Source organism: Sphaeramia orbicularis, chromosome 7 (genome assembly GCF_902148855.1).
Source record: "Sphaeramia orbicularis chromosome 7, fSphaOr1.1, whole genome shotgun sequence".
NCBI classification, from domain to species: domain Eukaryota; kingdom Metazoa; phylum Chordata; class Actinopteri; order Kurtiformes; family Apogonidae; genus Sphaeramia; species Sphaeramia orbicularis.
The window spans coordinates 52,892,210-52,913,432 of record NC_043963.1 but is presented as its reverse complement, the minus strand read 5'-3'; the positions used below and the strand labels follow the sequence as shown (position 1 = coordinate 52,913,432).

Sequence of the window (21,223 nt, the reverse complement as noted above, 5' to 3'; positions counted from 1 at the left end):
TAGAAACGTCAGCAAGGCAGGTTTTGCAGAATCTGTCACTTAACTGCTCAGAAAAAAGCTGTTCACAGTGTTTTGTCTGATTGTCGACAAACACAACAGGGCTCACAGACAGAGGAAGTGCTGCAAAACTGTAAAGGTTTCAAAAGCCACAGACAGTCTTCAACTGAGAAGACTGTTATCACCCCACCCATCCTGTCCCTCTCACACACTGAGCCGTACTTAACAGACATACATACGTACACCTACATGCAGCCAGACATGTGCTTGCTCCAAGCCCCTGCATGGGGCCCCCTGTGGCAGCTGAGACAGGCCTGCCACTTGCACTATATCCAGATATGCTGCCCCCATGACTTGAGGCTTTGTGAGTTTCTCATGTGGGTGATATTCCTAGCTGCCATGTGTGAAGTAAGCAGCTGTAAATTGGTATTTGACAGAAACACGCTTCAGAGGTACAGTACTGAATTTTTATGGAGGAAATCTTAGTCAAAAGCTAGCACTTAACCTGCAAAAAAGACTTGTTTCTAGAAATATAATTTGATTATCTTGATTATCTTGATAATTTTGTGCTTAAGATGTAGCTGAAAAACTACCGAAACTATACGAGCTGAAAACATGTCTCAAACTATAACTCCAGGATGCATTTCAGACAACCTGGTGGATGTTAAGAGATTAATTTAGAAAAACAACAGTTGCTCACTCCATTGGTTGAGAGCTTACCCCATTGGTTGGGTTAATTTTACAAATATTTTGCTTTGTTTTCAACAGTGCAAACCACACAGCTTCTCCTCTAGAACCCCAAGAAAATAATACAAAATTATATCTGACTTTTAATAAGCAGCCAATGTCACATGTCCCAGATACCGGTGTAATGCCAGTGCATAGATATTATGAGGTGTCATGTTCTCAGTTTGAGGTGTTAGAGTTGAGTACATAGACGACGCAGTCTGGACACGTCTAACACACACCTCGGCTAATCGGAAAGCCTTATCTTAGAAGTGTGACATCCTGTCTATGCTGTGTAATCCACACCGGATCATAAAGTGGGGGAGGTTGCAAAACGCACAGACATATGCACACACCCACTCACACACACATGTATATTTGTGTGTGTCTTTGAAGTTAGCCCTGCTGTAAGTCAGAGGCTTATCAAAAGAGCTCTGTCAAGTTTCCAATAAAAGTGTCTCACTCACCCCTCGGTCAGGGTCTTACTGTGTGTGCAGTGTTGTTCACGTGTGGGGTTACTAGAGCAGGATATCTCACATTTCCTCAAGTGCACACCACCACAATGACTTCTCTGAAGTATCGTGTGGGGATGGGCAACATTATAATGCAAAATTTAAAATGTCTCTTAATTACTTAATCCCAACTACAATTTATTTTTTTCTTTTATTTAGAACTTTCATTCCATGTGGAATTAACCCATTCTTCTACATGTGAATAACTTTGTGGTTCCTGGCAGTGTTCACTATTGGTGGAAGAAAATTATAGTGTCATTTGTAACATGATATAAGAGATGTAGCATAAGAGTGATCAATTTGACTTTATAATTGTAACACAATTTCTTTTTATTAGCTCACTGGCCAATAGGCCAAGGGAAAGTGCTGTGTCTGGAGCTGTCTTTGTCTTCATCATCGTCATTAGCAATTTCTTCAAACATCTCCGATGACAAAACTACTGGTCATATTCATTTCAAATTGTATATGTATCTTCCTTAGGACAATGTCTACAAAGTTTGTGCAAAGTGTTGAGAAATTTTGATTTTGGAAATTTTTATGCATTTTTGATATGTTAAACATATGCCTTTGCCTCATAATGGTCCATATTTTGATGGTTTATAACATGGAAATGGTTACAGATATCAATATAGTTACTATGGAGGACTGATAAGAAGTCATATATGGACTTTTATTTAATTTGTTGAGTTCTCCTCCAGTGAAAGTACCACCCACTTCTATTGGGAGATTTATCTCCTTCATCAGGACCACAGGACTCTAACATAGGGCAGAACCTGACAACTTCACAAATTCAGCTTGTTATTGATTCCTGATAGAACATGCCAGTGAGATACAGGGCCATTGGTTCCTTTCTTTTTTTTTTTTTTTTTTTTTAGTTAAGCAAAATAACTGTTTGCTGCACCACAGTATTTGGATGTTGCAAATACTACAAACTTGAAGCACACCACATCATCCACTATCAACTCAAGTAACATAGATCTACCACTTTGTTTTCTCCCCAAGACAAGTTGTATCACTGATTTCATTATAGCCTTCACAGCATGATGTATTTGCATGAAAGGTCTTTAGTGATCTCTGCCTCTGTGGAAATGAAGGATATGGAAAACCCAGCCATAATAACAGATTATTTTTAGCCTGTCAGAGACAGTAGTGAGACAGACTCTGCTGTAGTTCACAGGAGCGCTGCCCGTGGTCGGCAGGATTGTGGGTTATCTAGAGATGAAATGTCCTACATATCATCCCAGCATCTAAACAGTGCTAGAGGGCTAGAGCCTGCAGTTCACACACACACACACACACACACACACACACACACACACACACACACACTGATAGACACACACAGTGGGCCTGTGGGCAGTCTCTGTGCCACGTGCCAGTCCTTGTCTCGTGGATTACTGGTTGCCAACACTGCAGCTCTCTATCAGGACAAGAAGCGGCTGTAGCTGTCTTGGACTGAGCTGAGCATTGGGGGGATCAGTCAGCTGGCAGAGGAACTCCCGAGGGCTTTGGGGGACAAATCTGCATGTCTAGATTACTGAGCAGTGGGACCTCAAAGATGTGAAGCAAACAGACAGCCCAAGTGGGAAATACAGTTTATTAAAAAAGACAAGAAAAATGCAATACTCCTAATGTTTTCAGTATGAGTAGGTTCATAATATTACAAGAATAAAGTTTAATATTTTCTCCTTTTGAGTCATTTTCATGTAGCCATGTGTATCCATGTGTAATATTTAAGGAAGAAAATCTTAAATGGCAAGTTTATGTTCATAATTAGGTCATTCTCATAATATTAAGCAAGGTAAATTTATTTATATTGTGCATTTTACACACAAAGGGATTTCAATGTACTATATATAAATAAAAGGAGCATCCAGAGGTAAATAGAAAATAACTACTTAAACAATGAAATAGATCACAATATTAAAATGTACACCTGTCCAGTCAAAAGTTTGGATTCACCTTCTCATTTAAATGACATGAGATGGACCGCAGATGGCCAACAAGTGCTCAGCATCACTGGGAACTCCTTCAAGAGTGTTGGAAAACATTTCAGGTGACTACCTCATGAAGCTCATCAAGAGGATGCCAAGAATGTGCAAAGCAGTAATCAAAGCAAAGGGTGGCTATTTTGAAGAATCTAAAATATAAAACATGCTTTGAGTTATGTCACGTTTTTTTTAACTACATAATTCTGTATGTTTTCATTCATAGTTTTTATGCCTTCAGTGAGAATCTACAATGTAAACAGTCATGAAAATAAAAAAAAAACAGATGTGTCCAAACTATTGACTGGTAGTGTAAGTGGAGAGAGAACATGTGAATAATCTAAGAATTCAAGACAAAAAAGTCATATCGCAATAAAGTACAGATAGTATAACTGAAGGATTTTGGTCATTGTCAAGACCATATGATGCTGTTTCTTCTGGACAACAATGCTCCGATAAGTTAGTTGTACACACTTTGACAAAGAGAAAGATATGGTTAATTTATGGTGTAAGACACCATGCTTTTAAATGCTGCCATGTAAAGTCAAAGAGTTGTGCGTGAGGGCTGTGGTGGATAGAGGACAGCTGTCCCGCCAGCAGCCCCCAAGCCCCCAAGCCCCCCCCCCCCCCCCCCCCCCCCCCATTTATCCATTGAGTGACGCTGCTTTTCCTGTGAGAGCAGCTCTGATTACATAGACATGTGGCACAGCATGACACTCTGCCAGTGAGGCACAGACAGACAGACACATACAGACAGACAGAAAGCAAGTCACCCCATTTGAAATGACCAGCTGTTGACAGGGGGGCAGGTTGTGTGTGTTATGCTATTTTGTGCAATTAGCTGGCAGAGTGAGGTCGATTCCTGAGGGAGACCTTCGCAGAGTGGAAATAAGACCAAGAGAAGGGATGAACTGTGGAGTGGAAATATCTCCTCGAGAAATGTTCAGAGGTGGCCCACATCTCACCTCCACTCCAACACATGACCTTTAAACACACAGGCACAGTGTAAAAATGAAACAAAACTAACATGTACAAATCCAGAGTTACACAGCAACTCTTTCAGAATTGGCACCTATAAGTCCTCATACTTTAAGCATGACATATACTGTTGTTCTATATTTGTAAGTGATGCTATTGAGTTTATATATATATATATATATATATATCTGTTCAGTGAATATCAAACAGAAAAATGACTTGAATATCTAAAAAAACAAAGTAAAATTAAAAAAAAAACAAACAGGCTTATTTAAAACAATATGTGCAGCTTTACAGAACTTTCAGGCAAAACTGAAGCATTATATGTACAGGAGTGGGGTAACTTTGGAAACAAACACAAATGATAAACGTAACAAAATTGAAAACTAGGTGAAATATTAGATAAGATGACAAAAACAGATGCAATAAGATAATGTCGTAAAGGTTTTGGTAAAAAATTAAAGCAACAGTGGAATAAGAGACAATGCCAAAGCTGTGTAATGATCTGAAAGACTTCATGAGCCAACAATGGCGTGAATCTCAAAAATGTCATAAAATGAAACTGTGTTCTTTTATGGTATGAATGATTAACTTAAACATGTCTTGGGCATATCTCTTCAAAAAGGAATTTAAAGCATCCCATTCTGATATTTTGACAAAGCAGCGGAGGCCTTAGTCTTTATGTGGCAGCTAGTGACAGCCACAGTGTGGACGGGCTGAGGTCATTGGCACACAGAGAAACAAACCCCTACTTGTCTGTCTGGAAGGGTGTATCTGTGTGTGACAGACACATACAGATACACACTGGCCCAGTCACCTCTTGGCTCCTTTATTGGCCGCCCATGAGCAAACACACCTAGCTATATTGGATTCTGTGTATGACATTGCTATAGTGTGGACAGCTGTGTGTGGAACTTTGACAGTCTGAACTTCCACAGCCATAGAAAACAAACACACGCACAAAGTCACCACCACACCTAAATTTAAACACACTTGTGTTTCCAGTTATCAGACACCTCTGCCGGCACTCCCCTGTCAGGCATTCTCACACACACACACACACACACACACACACACACACACACACACACTGGACTGTCTGACACTGCTGGGTGCATTTTCAGTTCACTGACATTTTATTTAAACACTCTTTGGCAACCTGTAGTGCATTCACATCACGTCACATGGGACCTGGAGTAGGGGTCCGGATCCATACAAGCAAATGTGGGACAGCATGTTAGTGATGTTGAGAAGTAGACTTGCATTTACGCACAATGTGTATACACCTCAAAGATGGACTCTGCAGGTTACAGAGTAGACCTTCAGCATATGGAGGAATTATCGAAATGCAACCCCAAATCATTCTACATCAAGAAGTTTTTGGTATCCATGCTTTTCTGACAAATTTTTGGGGTTGTATAAATCCACTCAATTTCTGCTCTAATAAATAAAAAGATAGCTTGGAGGGTTCAAATTCAAACTTTTTAAACTATTAGGGTCCAAATACACAAATAAATGTACCAAAGACTAATAAAAGTGGGTTTAGCAAAATATGACCCCTTTAATCCTATGTGAATCCTAGCATGTCTGTGAATTGTAAATTGCCATTGCAAATTGATGTCTCTGCAATTTGGTGTGGTATGAATGACAATGGAAACGATGCAGGTGATGACAAATCAAAGTTCTAAAAATGTTTTAGGTAGAAATCTTAGGCAGCTTATGTCACAGTATAGCATGGATATTAACCAAAAGAACAAAGTTAAATCCTTCAGAATAGCAACTTCCCAGAAATTTATGAGATGAACGACATGGTGCCAGCTACAGTAGGGACAATTTTCTGTCTTTCATCACTTACCTGTTAGTGGTGAACCTGTCCTTGACATTAGAACCAAGGAACAATGTCAGTAAATCTGAGAAAAAGTAGACTTTGCTTGTGCTGTGTGAATGCGCCACGACACACAGACATGGGGGTTTGTTTTCAAATCACTAGAGGTCCACAGGTTATACGGTAAAAATGAAGCACAGCATTTGTGGTTAGAATAAAAATATTGTGCATTCCTACACAAAACAGAACACCTGCTGGCTATGAAATAGATGTGCTCATTCAAACCTTTTTGCATCTCTTCAGGCTATATTTTATCTTTTGGATTTTTTTTTCTTTTCGTAAGATAGGTCATATGATTATTTAACTAATTTTGTTTTACATAACCTGTAATATCTAACCAATTTTCTTTTTTTTCCAGGCATCTGATCCCCTTCCAATCAAAAAGTCCAAACATGAAGATTTCTCAATACAGTCCTCGCTGGCTGACAAAGACAAGCAGCATGACTGGCTACAGTCCCTGTCCACCCCCAATAAGGTTGGTGTTTGCTATACTCAGGAACAACGTGATGATGATGATGATGATGATGCATGGATGGTGTATGAGATGAGATGTCATGTAATATTAGACAGCAGAAGTTTTCGGATGAGGGTAGTGTTTAAATTTAGATTTGGCAAGCTGTGCTAACAGAGGGGTAACTGTAGCTCTGTGGATCACTTACTGATATGGAGCGAAGTTTGAAGGAGCAATGTAACAGAATATAACCACAGTATAATGATGAATGTCCACAGTGAGGATCAATAGTCCCTAAAAAATCTCCCATGAAGGTAAAATTACTCTAATACAACACATCAACTTTGTTAAAGCCATTACTTATAACAACTGATCCATTTACACCTTTTTCAAGCATTTGATTCATCATTTTTTATCAGGAATTATATACACAGTATGCATGTGTGTGTGTATGTGTGTGTGTGTGTGTGTGTGTGTGTGTGTACACACACAGCTGTGTGAACATTTTACGTACATACACTGGTTCAATTCAATAAATTCCATCTGGAATGAATGTAAATCATGAATGGAATCATGATTGTGTTTGTTCATTGGGGATGGTCCCAGGCCCTCATAACCAATGGGGAATTTCAACTAAGCTGACAAATGACAAATCACCTCCACTAAAGCCAAAAGGCCACTTTTCACATTATTATTAATTCACAGATAACAAACCCTGACCTTTTTGGGGGTGACATCCTGTCAGCCTGTACGACCATTGCCTACTTTATTTTAGTATTAAGGTATTATCCCCTTAACCAAATAAGTTCAAGACTAACCAGCCAAACACGGTTTCTAATAAGGATCTTTTGGGTTTAACAGCCACCATAGGGTAGGCTGAGGTGAGAGGTATCACCTCTGAGACGTTTCAGTCAATCAATCAATCAATCAATCAATCAATCAATCAATCAATCAATCACTGGCTGCCTGCACTAAACTTTTTGTTAACAAGTGATGATAATCTCACAATGGCGTTTAATCAAATCATATGGCAGGGTTAGTAATTGAACTGTTATACTTCTTTATCTGAAAAGTGGCTGTTGTGCAAGATTTAACGTTTGCCTGCATTTAATGTTAACCTAAATGTATTTTATGACTTGTGATTTTTCAGGGACTTAATTGCATCCAGCCCCGGCAGAGGCCCTCTGCTTTCAGACCGTGGTCCCCACACCTCTCTGCTGGTGACAAAGAGCCCTCCAGTCACCCCCTGGCCCTGCTGAGAGACAGGTAAGCTACTCCTACCTCTTCATGTCGCTGTCAAATTCTGAACTCCCGTTTGGACAACAGCCATTTTGTTCAGCTGCAGCTGATGAACTCCCAGCATGCTTTCTCACTTGTCTAGGTGGGCTGATGTCATAGAGGTCAAGTCTGACTGTACCACTGCCTCCCACTTGCTGCCATTCACACACATTTAACACTCACTCATACTGTGGGCACCCACTTGGCATGGTGCTGCTGGTGAAGGCTGCACCATATCAGTAGATCTGGCCCAGTTTCTTCCAAAGTGGGAGGATAGAGCTGTAGGCACTTTATTTGAGATGTTCTTGTGCATGGTTAGAATAAGCTGTTTCACGATCATTTCCTACACTGTGGCAATGGTTGTGTTTACCCCTAGCTCTTAACCTTGTTAAATAGGTGCAGGGAAAACTCTAGTTAAAATTAGTCCGTTTCCTCCCCCAGCTTCTACAACTACAAAAGCCTGGAGAATGCTGTGGCCCCGAATGTGGCCCTTACACCACTCCATTTGGGGAAGGTGGGTCCCATGTCTCCGTCAGTGCCCAGTACTTCCCACCCAAGCGGAGGTGAACCCCCAGGTGAAAGCGCCAATGGCAGCACCAGGCCACAAAAGAGGAGATCCACAGGAGAGGTCCTGCCATCTGCCACTGAGGGCCCCTGTCCTTCATCGTCTGCATCCAGCAAACCAGTACCACCTCCACCAGAGGATAAAGACTCTGAGGTGGAAATCGAAGTGGAGAGTCGTGATGAATGTAAGCATCCAGAGAAAACTGATTCCTTACAACTTTTATATTTGCTATATCACCTTGCCCCTCTAAAATGAGTCCTGTTTTGTTTGTGTTATTTCCAGAGAACAAGGTTTCCACAGCTCAGTATAATGTCTAAAATTAATTAATCTGGATTATAGGCGTTAAAATGTTCCTAGTATTATGATAAGGTCTTAAAAAGGATTCCATTATGAAATTGACACTACTTTTATAAAATTGAATTTCATTCATCATATGAAATTTCTGACACTTGGCATCTAACTGTCACAGCTTTAGCAATTGTATTTTAACTGCCATATTACACATTCACCACTTCTCTTACAATGTTTCACTACAAAATCCCTAAACATATACACTACATGAATGAACTTACATTCTCCAAAAGAGTTAACCCAATAAAATTGTTTATTGTAGTTTCATTTACATGTTTTATTGTGATTTGTATTCATAATCATCTGAAAAATGTCTTTGAGTTGAAATTCAACCTTTGAAAGCAGAAATCCTAGAGCAAGTGACAGCACCTGCTCCTGACTCCTGAAAAGACTTCAATTAATTTACCTTTCTTGTGTCTTTCCAAACAGTCACTTCGTCCCTGTCCTCCTTATCTTCACCATCTTTCACCTCGTCCAGCAGCTCAGCCAAAGATCTGAGCTCACCAGGTGCTCATGGACCCGTCTGCACTGTCACAACGGCCGAGGTCCCCACTTATCCCTCCACTCTGACCACAGCCCCTGTGACCCCCCCAGAGTTGGGACTGGAGTCAGAACTAGAGAGCCTGAGGCAAGCGCTGGATAGTGGACTGGACTCCAAAGAGTCAAAGGAGAAATTTCTGCATGAGATTGTCAAGATGAGGGTGAAACAAGAAGAGAAGCTCGGATCAGCCCTGCAAGCCAAACGCAGCCTCCAGCAGGTAACTTTTATATTTCTGTCAAACTGTGTAGCATCGGTCACACAAAGGACACATCCAAAGTGGGACACTGAATAAAGACAAAAATCCTAGCTTAGGTCCAAAACCAAGACACCAAGCTGAAAATGAAACTGAACCTGCTGAAGTCTAAGTTTTAAAATTAACATGGACTTAACTCTTCTGTCCTCGAAATTCTAGTCTTAAGCCAATCCCTCACATTTTGACACCCAAAGACGCAACTGGTTAAACTGGTTCCAGAGGAGCATCAACAATTTGTTGCAGGAGAGCTGAATGCAGGATTATCAACCAACAAAAGCTCACTGACCTCTATTCCACTCATTGGCCATATGTGTTTGGATGCAAAACATAGTCTAGCAAAGACAGCAGAAACTTACAAAGAGCTAATGTAGTCTAATGTCATTCTGTTTGAGGTTGGCAATAGTATTGCTGAGAGAAAACAGAGACTTATACAGGCATAGAGAGGCAGTTACATAACAATCAGCCTCTACAGCAGCACTCCAGTCTGTGGGGAAAGGAAACCAGATCTTAGAAGTTTTACAAGTTGAACTAACTCTGAACCAGCTCAAGCACCATCTTAGAACTAACTCTAAGTTTGTGATGATGGTAAGAAGGTATGGGATACTTGATTTGTTTCATGCTTAGACTGTTGCTTAGCCTAACAATTCAATATATGGAAGTATTTTGGTGAATGCACCATGATTGCATTCATCCCTGTTGGTCTATACTACAGGATTTCCTAGGCCTAGCTGCCAAGGACAAGATGACTCAAATCTTAAACTTTTCTTTTCTATTTTGCGATCAGGCACGGCAGAAAGTATACACAGTGGGAAAATGACTTGAGCTCAAGCATCAGAATGCTGAAGTGGACTCAAAGCTATTATCACCATCTGCAAAGCTTAGCATGACTTGGCGAGTGATAACAATGAGAACGGATGTTGCTGCAAAGGGAAAGGCCAGACTTCCATTTTTATTTTTGGTCTTGGACTAAGAACAACAAAATATAGACCAAGGAGTCTGTGTGGGTGAGCGACAGAAAATGCATCCTGAGTAGAGAAATGTGATTCCCGTGGGACAGAATTCCACTTTCACTTTCTGTCAGTGTTTAGAGCAGCTGAGGAGAACTGACAAAAAAAACCACACAGGTAAATGAGCAGCATTCCTAATTTACTGTTGGTCTGTTTTGAAGGCTGGTGTGTCGAGCTGGGCTAAGCTTGATAGAATTAAAGGTGATTTTATGTAAAGCTCCTGCAGAGTAATGGGTGTGATGGGGAATGTTTCTTTTCACTCTTTTTGTAGGAACCAACAAAGCTTGATGACAGACATGTGTGTCTTAACTGCAAGGTTCCCATGAGAAGCCTGTGGGAGTGTTACCACAATACACACTCATATCCACACAGTCTGTCTGAGGAAGGAAACCTAACTTGTGTCAGCCCACACATCGTCCTAACCCCTGACTTAGCTCAGTGTAAACAATGACATGGACACTAAAGCCTACTGTAACAAGTCACCATTCTCATATGTCAGCTTCTCAGAAACCAAGTAACAGTCGCCATGTGTCAACTTTATCTGTTGGTATTAACAGTTGTTACATAAGAGACTCTGAAATTTCCTAAATGCAGTTCAAGTTCAGTTGTTGAAAACTTTTCCGTCATCTTTTCTAAGGAGCTGGAGTTTTTACGGGTGGCCAAGAAGGAGAAGCTGCGAGAGGCAACTGAGGCCAAGCGCAACCTGCGCAAAGAGATTGAGCGTCTGCGGGCTGAGAGTGAGAAAAAGATGAAGGAAGCCAATGAGTCACGGATCCGTCTGAAGAGAGAACTAGAGCAAGCTCGGCAGTTGAGGGTCTGCGATAAAGGCTGTGAGGCCGGACGTCTGCGTGCAAAATACTCAGCACAGGTCAGTGTGCAAATGCGTGTTTCCTTCAGTGCCTTAGTCACATGTGAGCTTAAAACATCTTCATATCCACCCATTTAAGGGTAAGGGTTAAGTTTCTATTTTGACTATGTTTGAGCTGATGTAGTTTAGATTGTGCTGACACATGTTAAATTCAGATACTGTCATGTCTAATGTATGTATTATGGCCATACACCTTTCTCACCCTGAGTGAAAGTTAGGGGGTTAGGATTATGAGTTAGAGATTTTCTTGTGATCAGACAAGTAGAAGAAAAGATGTTTTGTTTTTTGTTTTGTTTTTTTACCTTTTAAAAAAACATCTTTCCTCAATTCTACTTGTCTGATCACAAGAAAATCCCTAACTCATTTGGAATGGAAGACATGACGAACTTAATCTATTATGAGTTAGGATTATTGTTGGACTGAATGTTAAAAGGTTAAAATATTTTGAGACAGTTGAAACTTGACAATACACTAGCCAACAAACCAAAAAGTCATTTGTCTGCAACTATGATGAGGTCTAGACAATTATGTTGACACTGTCAGCCTAATTACAGTGTTCAAGAGTTTTACCGTCTCAGACACTCTGAAGGTCAGCAGAGGAGAAGTAAAGAAAAAAAAAACAACCACATTTCCTCTTTTGTAGTTAAAAAATAAAAGGGTGTAACCCAAAGTGCACAGACGTACGATAAGTCTACCTCCAAGAGGAAACAGGAATAGACGTTGACTTCCCTCAGGCATCATGGGAAATGTAGATTAGACAAAACAAGAGGAAGGTTGTGTTCTCCATCTGTGGCTGTGTGCCTCCCTGCAGAGACTGCCGCATCTCCAGTGGTTGCCTTTCAAAGATGTTTGTTACAACCAGGGCTCAGGACCTAAATCTAAGCCTTTTCACATTTTCATGTGCTGGAAGATCACCACCTTAGAAAAAGAAGTCAGCATTGGAGTCAACCAGGTTGCCATCGATAACTCATCATAGAGTTAAGATTGTATAGGGTTCCATGGAAAGGATCGATGTTTAAAAAGTTAACAAGCAACATATCTTGATGGATTTTTCTACTTTTATGATCAATTTCTGCAGTACAGTTATGAAAACCATAGACCAAAGATGTCAAAACCTACGGCTAAAACCAGCCCTCCAAAGGGCTCAATCTAGCTCACCGGATGAATTTACAAATTCCAGACAGTACACAGAAGACAATGACAGTCAAGAGTGTCAGTGAGTGTTAACAAGGTGCATTGATCATGAATTGAAATGCTCTATTTTGCCTTTAGGTGCCTGTTACATGTTACATGTGTAAGTGATAAACTGAGACATAACATTGTTAAAATTGCACTTATTCTTCTACATTTTCATACTGTAGTTTTACTTTTTTTGCACAAAAATAAACAGAAAAATTTGGAGCTGTCATTATTTGCAAGTTGTTGTGTTATTATTGTACTAGTCTGGCCCACTTGAGATAAAATTAAAATGCTTGAAGGATTCCTCAGTCAAATTAAGTCAGCTTGGACACTAGACAAGGAAACAAAGGATTTGGACACATTCAGAAATCAGAAACAGGAAGTAGGACTATTCCAGTTGGCATTCTTTACAACTTCCACAAACACTCCATGCTTCTGTTTTCAAAACCCCCTTGCTACGTGGAAAAAAACTGAGCTAGTAACCCCACGCTGAAAAGTTTTGACAGAATTAAATTGTGGTAATGGCACTGCAGTTACTTTTTAACACAAGGACTGGCCCACCCCAAAAGCAAACGTTCCTCCAAAACAAGACTCTTTGCAGATGTGCTGTCTCCACAAATCTGGCTCAGGGCTCCCAAGATGAGTACGGTTGGTTTAAAGAAATACAGACAAGTCACAAATGTTTTTTTTGTTGTTTTCCCCAGAATGATAGGGGATTCAGCCAAACCTGTGTTCAATGCAAATAAATATGCAGAGACTAGTCACAAAGTAACTCCAACATGTCAGTAATGTATACTGGTCCTTCAAAAAGTGTCAGTCTTATTCATGCCATTGCTCTCTGGTTTTAACTTTTCCCTACCCCGTGTTTTCCAGATTGAAGACCTCCAGATGAAGCTACAACATGCTGAGGCTGACCGCGAGCAGCTCCGAGCTGACCTGCTGCAGGAACGGGAGGCCAGGGAACACCTGGAGAGAGTGGTAAAAGAGCTGCAGCAGCAACTTTGGCCCAAATCAAATGGCAACGAGTCTGCGCCTAAAGATATGCTGGCTGACAACTAAAATCCAGCAGCCAACCTCACTGTCTGACCAACCATTCCCCCCCTTAAATCACTCTTAAACATTTCCCTCCCATACTCACCACCCCACATTGTGGGCCACATTGCGCCACTGCCCATCACACATCACCCTCTCAAATAAAAATAAAGACTCCCATCCTCAGGCCAGAGACAGCGAGTCCTCGTCCACACCTCTGAAATGTCATCTGAGTGGTTTACCATGAGAACAAGTGTGACGCTATAATGACTGTCACTAAACTGAGCACTGAGATGAGAAATCATGGAACTGAAAACCGAACAGAAGAATGGAAGACAAAGCGATCGATGTATAGCACAAAATGTGGTTGTGTCTGTATTCTAGACTTTGGCAGACATCTGTGATGGTAAAGGCTATTCAGAGGTGTTAGTGGTGTGGGCAAAGAGGGCCAGGCTCACAGATTACCCATAGTTCCCTAAAAAGTCTCCACTGCCATCCCTCAACATGACGAAGATGGAGAATATGAAGACATTATAAGCTATTTAAGAGATACTTAGCGATATGTAAAGCAAAAAAAAAGACTCTTTCTTTGTTTCTTTGTAATGTTGGAGTGAAAAACATAAAAGATTATTTGGAGGATGAACAAAACAGTAAATGAACTGACCACAGTGCCACCGTGGTTTTGTTGGTTTTTCAGGAAGCCATCGCAGTCCACTGAGAGGAGGGGGGGCATCACATCGGAGGTTCAGGAGACCTGCTCTTTTCTCCTAGTGTTTTGTAAAACGGTCTTTTATCTACAGGCAGGTTTGCAGTTGGGATGGATATTTTTCCCTCTCTTCAGATCAAACCCTGGATTGGGAATTGGAAATCATGCTTCGTTCGTTCAAGGCACCTTTTTTGTACTTGCATTTTTTTTCTGAAAGTGAGCACTTGTTTTGGATGATCATCAACAGTATCCAGCAGGACCCTGTCTCACACAGACACACACTGGTTGCCATATGTGTTTCTAAGCATTTGGGTTAAAACCCTTATCTTCTAAAGAACTCCAGATGTGAGTGTGGCCTTGTTTTCTCGTCTTAGTAACATTTGATCGATGAAAGGCGACATGTTTAATTCCAATCCACGAGTTTGTCATTTTCCAGCTGGACGGGTCATCAGTGACTAGAACCACAAAATGTTCATTTGAATTAAATTAAAGCATGTAAATATAAATATATGTTGTTTTTTTTGTTTGTTTTTTGTTTTTTACTTTACTTTACAATAATAAATCGCACTTTGTCATAACAAAATACTGTTATAATGCAATTGTACTCCCACTATTGTCTCAATTTTACTTTGAAAATATCTTATTCACGACTGCTATCATATAAATCCTGTAAGCATTTTGTTGATTATCTCGAATAAATACTGTTCAGTTTTTTTTTTCCTTTCCTCAAAGCAAAGTGTTGTAAATAAATGGAAAGAAAAAAGGCTCTTCCTGTTGCTTGCTGATACAGTGTGGGATCCCCCCCAAAAGTAATGGGCAACTTATTCTCCCTCCTTTTATTGTAATTTAACTGACATAAATATGAGCACCCAGTTAAATTTGACTAAATACTCGGAGCAAACATTCAAAGGCAGGAACTTCAGAGGGCAGGCGAGTCAATCTGTCATCACAAAGTGGGTACAATGCAATCAGAATGTACATTGTGTTATGCTATTTTTTCCTTTGGTTGTTGATGTTGTTTAAAAATGTGGAGATATTTTATTGCTTGTCTGTTATGTTCACTTTTTTCAGTAGAACAAGTCATATTTTCTTTATGCATGAACATTTAAAAAAAAAAAAGGTTTGCCATACATATAGTCAGTTATTGGGCATTGATACTGTACATGTAAGGGTTTTATTGTGTTATGCAATATAAGGTAATTGTCTTATCTAGAAGAGGAAAAGGTAATTAAAAAAGCAACAAACTGTATCTTAAGAAACACTTCACACCTGCAAAAATAAGGAAAGATGAGGAAAAAACATTGAAATGCTGGAAAACCTCAAGTGCCTGAAAGTGGGCGAAAGGTTTCCAGAAAAGGAAGAACTGATGATGAAGCTGTCGGGGGCGGGGCCTCCCATCCACTTCACTTCTTGTTTGCAGCCCCTCCCTCCCTCAGTTACTATCAGTATTCCTAAAACCAACTAGTTTACAAACAATTTTTTCTTGTTTTTTTTTTTGTTTTTTTTTTTCAAAACAGAACAATTGTTGCTTAAGGCTCTATTTTTTGTTTGTTCTGAATGAGTGCTTTTTTCCTCCTCCATTTGATCTAAGATATGCATGTTCAAACAGTTTTTTATACAAAATCTTTAAAAGCCACTTGCTTCAGTGAATTGTTATAATGACTTAACTGTTTTAATCCCAGTTCTGGTCCCGAGATGGACTTTATTCAGGAGAATAAAGAGGGCATTGTGTTAATAATAAAAAGCCCTATGAATTTCTTATGTGACTTTCCTGATGTTGATCAGAGAACGACTCTGCGTCTGTGACTTTGGCAGACCTAAAAAATTGGTACATTTTGTAGTTGTTTTTACACTCAAAAGAGTATATGTAGTTTACTTTATCCATGGTTTTTTACAAGAAAAAAAGAAGGGAGACAATATGGTCATTGGCTCTTCTCTCTTCCATGCACAACAAAAAAAGAACTGGTCTTGTTTTCTAAAGGAGAATCATTTTGCTAAAGAATGGACAGTAAAGCAGCAATAACAGTCCATATAATAGACAAATACTAGCCAGTGTGAAGATAAGAATTTACACATGTAAATATTTTTTTTTTCAGTTATGATATTGTATAATATATGTACATGGTGTTCCTTTTTCAAAAAGAAATCTTTTCTTACTATATAGCTGTCTTTCTTCTTTTTTGAATTTGTGTTTTAACTGAGAAGTTTCAAAAACAGTTAATGCAGTGCGTAAGAGAATATTCCCTACATAAACATGTTAATCCATTTCTGTTCATTTGTTTTATTTTGGGTTTTTTAGAGTCTTTATATTGAATTACTTTTTTCACCAGTTCATATATATTTTTAACAGTAGCTTCTTCAGTATCCAATAGCGGAGCTGCAGTACAGGTTGTGCTTGACGCCACCTTGCAGATTGTTTTCCCATCATCCTCATTTATCCTAGCCCTATGCTGCTGCTAATACTATATAAACCTTACAATTCTAGAAATATTTTTATGTAAGAGGTAAATGTAAGCTTTCCCATTTATTAATGCCACATATACAGTATGAAAAAGAGGCTTGGCTTATTCATCTATGTCCCTTGTCCCCCCCTCATGTTTTCACGCCTTGTTCCACACTCCCTCCTCTGAATGGCACCCCCTCCTTCCCCTTCTCTCACGACACGGACTACATTGTAAAGTAAAGGACTTTATGAGATTATGTTTGAAAATAGCTCTGCTTATATACTACAGTGACTGAATGTACAGTGTATAGATGCATTACCAGAAATAAAGTTGTTTGTCCAGATTGAATGACCCAGTTTCTTGTTTTTGTTTTGTTTTGTTTGCTTTGCCTATTTGGTGGTAAACAACATAAATACTAATTATACTGTGAATGTTCCCCGAAATTAGCTCAATGATTTGGAAGAATGAACTTCAAAATATTACTCCCTTCAGCTAAAGTAGGACAGAGGAGTAATTCTTGAAAAACGAACACTATGTACCTCTACAGATCACAAAAGCATCTAGAAGGTAACAGATAATACATTAATGAACATTATTTCATTCATTCATAAGCTTTAAAGGTACATATATATATATATATATATATATATATACACTTCTCAAAAAAATTAGAGGAACACTTCGAAAACACATCAGATCTAAACGGGGGGAAAAATGATCTTGAATATCTTTCCTGATAATAAGTAGGTGATGTATTAGTAACAAAATGATGCCACATAATTTGACAGAAATGAAAATGATCACCCTATAGAGGGGGGAAATCAAAGACACCTCAAAAATGAAAGTGAAAAAATGAAGCAGCAGACTGGTCCATTCTGACAAAATGTCATTGTAGCAACTCAAAATGATTCTCAGTAGTTTGTGTGGCCCCCACGTGCTTGTACGCATGCCTGACAACGTCGGGGCATGCTCCTAATGAGACGACGGATGGTGTCCTGGGGGATCTCCTCCCAGATCTGGACCAGGGCATCACTGAGGTCCTGGACAGTCTGAGGAGCAACCTGGCAGTGCCGGATGGACCTAAACATAATGTCCCAGAGGTGTTCTATTGGGTTTAGGTCAGGTGAACATGGGGGCCAGTCAATGGTATCAATTCCTTCATCCTCCAGGAACTGCCTGCATACTCTAGCCACATGAGGTCGGGCATTGTCGTGGACCAGGAGGAACCCAGGTCCCATTGCACCAGCGTAGGTTCTGACAGTGGGTCCAAGGATTTCATCCCGATACCTAATAGCAGTCAGGGTGCCATTATCTAACCTGTAGGGGTCTGTGCATCCTTCCAGGGATATGCCTCCCCAGACCATCACTGACCCACCACCAAACCGGTCATGCTGAATGATGTTGCAGGCAGCATAACGTTCTCCACGGCGTCCCCAGACCCTTTCACGTCTGTCACATGTGCTCAGGTTGAACCTGCTCTCATCGGTGAAGAGCACAGGGGGCCAGTGGCATAGTTGCCAATTCTGGCGGTCTATGGCAAATGCCAATCAAGCTCTACGGTGCTGGGCAGTGAGCACAGGGCCCACTACAGGACGTCAGGCCCTCAGGCCACCCTCATGGAGCCTGTTTCTGATTGTTTGCTCAGAAACATTCACACCAGTGGCCTGCTGGAGGTCATTTTGTAGGGCTCTGGCAGTGCTCATCCTGTTCCTCCTTGCACAAAGGAGCAGATAGCGATCCTGCTCAGGGTTTAAGGACCTTCTACAGCCCTGTCCAGCTCTCCTGGAGTAACTACCTGTCTCCTGGAATCTCCTCCATGCTCTTGAGACTGTGCTGGGAGACACAGCAAACCTTGCAACGGCAAGTATTGATGTGCCATCCTGGAGGAGTTGGACTACTTGTGCAACCTCTGTAGTGTCCAGGTACCGCACCATGCTATCAACAGAGATGTTGATCCAAGCCAAATGAAAAACTACAGCAGTAGAAAGTCAGTCAGTAAAAAATCAGCCAAAAGAGATGAGGAGGGGAAAAAAGTATCAGTGGCCTCAACCTGGAAAACCATTCCTGTTTTGGGGGCTGTCTCATTGTTGCCCCTCTGATGCACCTGTTGTTGATTTCATTAACAACGAAGCAGCTGAAACTGATTAACAACCCCCTCTGCTACTTAACTGACCAGATCAATATCCCAGAAGTTTGACTGATAGGTTGCTATACTCTGATTAAAAAGTGTTCCTCTAATTTTTTTGAGCAGTGTATATATATATATATATATATATATATATATATATATATATGTATATATGTATATATATGTATGTAACCGGTGGTGTCGGACTCTGCGTTGTGTTCTTTTTCTTTTAATGATGAGACCCGCACATGTGTGTCTTTGGAGGTAGTCTCCATTTATTGATCTGACGAAATGATAAAACATAAAGACCTCCGGTCAGTACCCCACGTAAAGCGCACTCCTCTCCCACAGAAAACCGGAACAAAAGGGCCAAAATACATTGAATTATTAAAACAAAATACAACATACCTGACGAAATGATAAAACATAAAGACCTCCGGTCAGTACTCCACGTAAAGCGCACTCCTGCACAAACCAAATAATAAAGAAATATGTTTAAATACATTATAAGTGCCCAATACAGCCTAAACTAGTTGGTTCATGTAAAAACAATTAAATTAACAGAAGTTAAACCAAAAATTTTCACAAACTACACAGCTGCCTACCTCTCCCACAGAAAACCGGAACAAAAGGGAGGAGGCAAAGGCGTGAAAACTCAAGTTATAGTGCGCAGCGTCACACTGTAAACCGTTCGATGGAGAACAGACCAAAACAAAAAGTTCCACACACACTGATCCGGAGGCCCACAATGTCAGGTACTAAACCAAAAGAAATTAAAATAAAATGAACAGATTTTGTGTAATTATAACAATACACAATATAATATACATACCCACATTGCTGCTAAATAGTTGACCCTGTCATATATATATATATATATATGTATGTATATATATATATATATATATATATGTATATATATATATATATATATATATATATATATATATACAGGGTGGGGAAGCAAAATTTACAATGAACATTTAGTTTTTTCTCAGCAGGCACTACATCAATTGTTTTGAAACCAAACATATATTGATGTCATAATCATACCTAACACTATTATCCATACCTTTTCAGAAACTTTTGCCCATATGAGTAATCAGGAAAGCAAACGTCAAAGAGTGTGTGATTTGCTGAATGCACTTGTCACACCAAAGGAGATTTCAAAAATAGTTGGAGTGTCCATAAAGACTTTTTATAATGGAAAGAAGAGAATGACTATGAGCAAAACTATTACGAGAAAGTCTGGAAGATACTATTAAAGAAGAATGGGAGAAGTTGTCACCCCAATATTTGAGGAACACTTGCGCAAGTTTCAGGAAGCATGTGAAGGCAGTTATTGAGAAAGAAGGAGGACACATAGAATAAAAACATTTTCTATTATGTAAATTTTCTTGTGTCAAATAAATTCTCATGACTTTCAATAAACTAATTGGTCATACACTGTCTTTCAATCCCTGCCTCAAAATATTGCAAGTTTTGCTTCCCCACCCTGTATATACAGGGCTGTTTCAAGATATCTGGGGGCCCTAGGCAAGAAAGTAAAGTGAGGCCCCTAATACGCGAAGATGTGGTGGTCGAATCACCGAAGAAGAAAAATAAAATCCAGATGCGATTTCCTGTTTTCTGGTGCATTTAATGAGTCATGAATTACTCTGTATTACGCAACACAGAGTATCCACTAGAGTGTAGTAAAGGACACAGTGTCTTCAATTAGGCATTGTTGATGGGAATGACACAAATTGTCACTATCATTTGGCGCTGACAGAAATTTAAGCAAAGTGCCTAAAAAAGAAAAAAAAGAAAAGAAAAGGCATTTGGTGAGTTGGCTTGCTTTTTTCCTTATTCTAGAAGTATATGATTAAAGTGCAGAGGATTTGATAGTAACTTTGCAGGAGAAGAACTTTACTTCCCATAATGCACCAAAATGTAACGTCAGACCTCGTCGGCAAAACTACCTGAGCACATGGTGCAAAGTGTTGTGATGTGTTGATGGGTAAGTGTGGGAAATATAGATAATTACAGAGTTTAAAATGTAGGATTGTGATTACATGGTTCACAGACATGGTTCACAGACACCGCCACTCATTTTTGTTCATGTTGTATTTGAATATTCTGAATATTTGACGATTTTGAAAAGTGTTGTAATTTCCTAATTATTCTAATTGTTCCTGAACGCCTCGTGTATTGTTTACTTGCGCTGCCTTGAACGTGAAGTAAAAACTCAGTTCCGCAGTGAGGGCACAGAGCTGATGTGAGGGACTCTAACAAATGTTGGCTTGAAAATACAAACTTTAGCTTCAGTCCTACTCTAGTCCTCTTCTGTGTCTA

At 39.8% G+C, this 21,223-nt stretch overlaps 1 protein-coding gene across 2 annotated transcripts in view; it reads left to right on the top strand.

Annotated features, from left to right (window-relative positions):
• Positions 1-17,105, top strand: part of skia (v-ski avian sarcoma viral oncogene homolog a) — a 99,024-nt gene extending 81,919 nt beyond the window's left edge. Inside the window, exons 2-7 of one of the 2 annotated variants that reach the window (XM_030139870.1) lie at positions 6,448-6,561; positions 7,688-7,803; positions 8,257-8,564; positions 9,161-9,489; positions 11,170-11,400; positions 13,453-17,105. In XM_030139870.1, the coding sequence (XP_029995730.1) occupies positions 6,448-6,561; positions 7,688-7,803; positions 8,257-8,564; positions 9,161-9,489; positions 11,170-11,400; positions 13,453-13,638 (1,284 nt within the window). In that variant the 3' untranslated portion in view covers positions 13,639-17,105. Of the gene's footprint in view, positions 1-6,444; positions 6,562-7,687; positions 7,804-8,256; positions 8,565-9,160; positions 9,490-11,169; positions 11,401-13,452 lie in introns of both variants that reach the window. The other variant, XM_030139869.1, reaches the window with a different exon arrangement.
• Positions 17,106-21,223: the final 4,118 nt, after the last annotated feature.